We start from the raw sequence: 4,809 nt of genomic DNA, 5'->3' as shown, positions 1-4,809 counted from the left end.
ATTATGCGATGAATTCATTCGATTATGCGCTGTTTGCATGTGATAAATTATTCGATGCGCTGAATTCATGCGCTAAATTATTCGATGCGCTGTTTGCATGCGCTAAATTATTCGATGCGCTGTTTGCATGCGCTAAATTATTCGATGCGCTGTTCGCATGCGCTAAATTATTCGATGCGCTGAATTCATGCGCTAAATTATTCGATGCGCTGTTTGCATGCGATAAATTATTCGATGCGCTGAATTCATGCGCTAAATTATTCGATGCGCTGTTTGCATGCGATAAATTATTCGATGCGCTGAATTCATGCGCTAAATTATTCGATGCGCTGTTTGCATGCGATAAATTATTCGATAGTTTTGGCGCCTCAATCAAAATTAAAATTAAAAAATGGTAACCTCTGAATTTCTTAGAAAATTAACAATTTCGCGGGAACACTTTACCATAGTGTTACGATTAAGCGTCAGTCTAATCTTGCAAAGTACATCGAAAATTTCTGAAGAAACTACGGAACATTTATTCTCCTATAATATAAGAAAATGAATACAAACGATAAGAGCTAAAATATAAAAAATATTCTCTCTGAATAAAACAAAAATTAAGTGTCCCTTTGGAAAGGGACACCGTAAACAAAACGAAGTTTACAAGTAAACAACTACCAATTATAAAATAAGTTTTGAATCAGTGAAAAGGTAACGAAAGAAAGCATAAATGTTTGCATTTAATCACAAGAGTTAAGTTCCTAATAGGCATAAATAATAAAACTGTCGACGACTTTTAAATTTGTCCAAAAAATCGACTAGAAAAGGCTAAGTCATATAAACCGAACAGAGCGTTTTCGTCTGGAAGGGAAATAGCATTACTTTCCATTGGTAATTGCAATTGATTAATGCAAGTGTTACTTGTCGGAAGAAATCGACCTTCTTACATCACCGGAACAAATTTTATCGAAGGGGCCAGTGCAAATCCTAACAAAGGCTCTTCTTCACTTCCAGTGACAAACCTTAGTACATCGGGAAGCGAAACACCCGAACGTTTTCCACCTAAACAGTAACAAAAATAGAAAGTTTATATATAGATATTTCTTCCGCACATAATTTCTTCCCTTAAGGTAGCAGAAGCCAGCTTCCTTTGTGAAACTCTGCTCATACAAAATAAAAAATGTTTGGCTATTTAGTTTATAGAAAAGCGGAGCGAGCGCGTGGAAATTTAAATTTGACACTTACCATGTGCTTGCCTCAAATATTTCATTAATAACGGATAAAGCTTTTTCTGCCTGTAATGTTCGTTTGACCCTTCAGCTGCCCATTTTGGCTGAAGCAAGTTGACCAGTTTTTTAAAAGTGAAAGTAGCATTAGGATTGGGTCGGAAAAGGTGTAGCATGATAGGAAAGGCTTCCACAATCTGAAAGCAATGATAACTAATTATAATGATAAATAAACTCATTGAGTGTAGATGTAAATACAATGCTCAACAGATCTTTTCCTTATGTATTTACTTACCGTATTTCCTCTATTAACGCCCCCTCTAATAAACCTTAAAATGCTGAATTTAGGTATTAGAAAACAGACGGATAAGAGGAAATACGGTATGTTAAGAGAAAGCTTTATGAGAAAAAGCTTCTTTTAGAGAAACATCCAAAAATATATAATACAAACTTGGAAAATTCCAAGATCCTTGAAAGCTCTTCGGAGTTCATTGAATTTGCCAGGTTCTTCGTTAAAAAATATTTTTTGCAGGTCATCTTCTTCCAAAAACTGTGGAAATGGGCCATTCTGAAGCAAACTCAAGCCTAAAAAAATAAGAATAAACACTCATTTTCATAGAATATTTATCTTTTTAGATTTTTTTTTAGTTTTTAAGAAGCTCACAACAACAAGAAATGTTTTTGTGTTCCTTTTTTCAATTTCTCACAGTGGTATAACGCTGAGTGTAATTACGTACCAAAAACTATTCCAATATCATAATAATCACTTAAAGGAAACAAGTTTATTTCACAATCAAAGTATTTTTCTTTGATTTCTCTTATTATCTGTTGAAAAAACTCTTTTCTTGGCCCTCCATAATCTTCTGCCAACTAAAAATATAATAATATAAATGATAAATAATATAATATAATGATTACACAAACATGTCTGGTAAAATAAACAAATTAACTGATGAACAAAAAAACAATCTTAATATTAAACATGAAGATAAAAATAATACTCTTTCCTACCTCACCATAAAACTGCACAGATAAACAAATCAACTTATTTTGCAGTTCCCGTATCTCTTCTAAACCAGTTTCAATAAGATTGGCCCGATCAACCATGATAAAATTTGTTGGTCTGTCATCATGAACCGCAATATCAGTTATTTCTAAACTTCGACCTTGAACTAACTTCTGCTGCATATACCGTAATATCTCGACTGGTGAATTCACTTGATTATCAATGCAATAACTGATGATGTTGTTAATGTTTGCATTGAGATCAAATTCTTCGTTGTTATTAGCATTATCCTGCTTTTGATCTCTTGTTTCTGGAATGTACTCATAGCTTATTCGAAAAGCAGATTCAGTTTCAGTTATTTCATTGTTTTCCTCTTCATGGGTCACCTCATTTGATAACACAGGGGGTAATGCAACTTCTGAATCATCACTAGATTCATAGTATGGCATGCATAACTCAGTATGTTGTCTCAGTTCTTCGAGACAAAACTCCTCAAAACAATTTAAACATTGAGATGAGTTAATTTTCCAGTTCACATTAAGCGAAGTGAGAATGTATCCAAAAAATTACTCATAAAAAATAAATCAATCAAAATACACCAAAATTCACAACTTTCAATGTCAGATTATTATTCTTGGATATATTTTTCTATTATATCCAGAGCCCGTAAATAGCTGTTAATTCCACTGTTCTCATGTTTAGAATCATCCGTTATAGTTTCTGAAAGCTCTTGAAAACAATTTTGACTTATCTGCTGATGAAAAACAAAGATTGGTCTCTCATTCTCCTCAGGTTCTTCCTCTTCAGTGGATAAATAGCCTTCTACTCCATAAAGTTGATCAACCTCATGAGGGGCAATACCCACAGGATTGGTCATCTGTCCAGAAACCCACAATCTGATGGGAGAAGAGTTGACTGTTCTCAATCGGTGAGTAGACCATGCTTGTCTCCACCATTCAAGCTTAGCAACAATTAGGGGCATATATATATAATGCAATGCAGACAAATGCAATCCATTTGTCGCATCTAAAATACCTTTGTCTTCCATAAAGTAAAACAGGTTATAGAAATAAGACAACACTCCACTAAAAATGTCTCTCCAAAGTCTTTCCACTCTTTGGTTGTGTGTACTTTTACCTGCTATCACACTTCGCCTGTCAGTTCCACGCTTTTCTAGCATGTAATCTGCTACGAGAACATTTTCCTTCCCTTTGTCACACCTCAATCTGCTTGGAAGACCATATTCGCCGACTGCGAATTGAAAACATTGAAGAATAGTGTCCGATTTATTGTTATCGGTGCAAAATAAACCGACAGGTAACCGGCTAAACCCATCAACGATCCCAGTAGTTATAAAATACCAGCGCACCAATTTGTGGTTTGTGTCTATATGCCACAAGTGGTTTGGCCCTTGCACGTTATAGATTCGACGGTGCAGCCTCCTTTTGCTTCTAAACTGAATACCATCTTTATCAATTCTCTGCAAACTTTCTCTTAGCACTTGCCTTTGAATTCGTATCCCACGTTCCCTTAACAGTTCTCGTAACATAACTTCGCCACAATTAGGAAACTCTTGAGTCACAGTGCTCAGAATTGAATCACACTCTTCATTAGACATTTCTGTAAAGTTATGCTTTTTAAGCCCATACTCTTCCATTCTTCTATAAATTGTTCTTTCTGAAACGCATAAGATATTGCTGATCTCCGAAATAAGACAGCCGTCATTGAGTAGGTTTTGTAGGACTTCTTCAGGTATTAGGAATTTTGGAGCTCCTCCATTTTCCCACTTTAACTTTTGTGGTTTAATTCCACCAAAGCTGCAAAATTTTACCCTCAAGTTCATTATAACTCCATTATCTGTTACACCTAAGCTTTCGAAATGCTTTAGAGAAAGCTTTGGTATCAAATCAGCGGTTATATTTTCTTCACTAAACTTCAAAATAAGGTGTTTCAATCCAAGTTTCTTTAATATAGCTCGTGTTCTTTCGTCAGCCATATTAATTTTGTAATCCTTGAGTTTTGATTGAGGCGCCAAAACTATCGAATAATTTATCGCATGCAAACAGCGCATCGAATAATTTAGCGCATGAATTCAGCGCATCGAATAATTTATCGCATGCAAACAGCGCATCGAATAATTTAGCGCATGAATTCAGCGCATCGAATAATTTAGCGCATGCAAACAGCGCATCGAATAATTTAGCGCATGCAAACAGCGCATCGAATAATTTAGCGCATGCAAACAGCGCATCGAATAATTTAGCGCATGAATTCAGCGCATCGAATAATTTATCACATGCAAACAGCGCATAATCAAATGAATTCATCGCATAATCGAATGAATTCATCGCATAATCGAATGAATTCATCGCATAATCGAATGAATTCAGCGCATAATCGAATGAACTTAGCGCATAATCGAATGAATTTAGCGCATAATCGAATGAATTTTTACAAAATCGAATGAATTTTAACAAAATCGAATACAATTAGCGACAAATAGTGTTTTATGACCGAATGAAATCATCGAATAAGGCAGCCTTGGCGTTCCATAGATTATGGCGCATGAAAGATCGTTTATGATACATCCGCGTG

At 35.2% G+C, this 4,809-nt stretch overlaps 1 protein-coding gene across 1 annotated transcript; it reads right to left on the bottom strand.

Moving 5' to 3' along the window:
* Positions 1–502: 502 nt before the first annotated feature.
* On the bottom strand, positions 503–2,704 carry LOC130623706 (uncharacterized). Its single transcript, XM_057439218.1, has 5 exons — positions 2,220–2,704; positions 1,946–2,078; positions 1,660–1,793; positions 1,228–1,405; positions 503–1,044 (listed from the first exon to the last, which is right to left on the bottom strand). Exons 1-5 carry the CDS (start codon positions 2,661–2,663, stop codon positions 926–928), a joined length of 1,008 nt encoding a protein of 335 aa, XP_057295201.1. The 5' UTR covers positions 2,664–2,704; the 3' UTR covers positions 503–925.
* Positions 2,705–4,809: the final 2,105 nt, after the last annotated feature.

This window comes from Hydractinia symbiolongicarpus, chromosome 13, assembly GCF_029227915.1.
Source record: "Hydractinia symbiolongicarpus strain clone_291-10 chromosome 13, HSymV2.1, whole genome shotgun sequence".
NCBI classification, from domain to species: Eukaryota; Metazoa; Cnidaria; class Hydrozoa; order Anthoathecata; family Hydractiniidae; genus Hydractinia; species Hydractinia symbiolongicarpus.
This window is presented reverse-complemented; position numbering and strand designations above follow the sequence as displayed.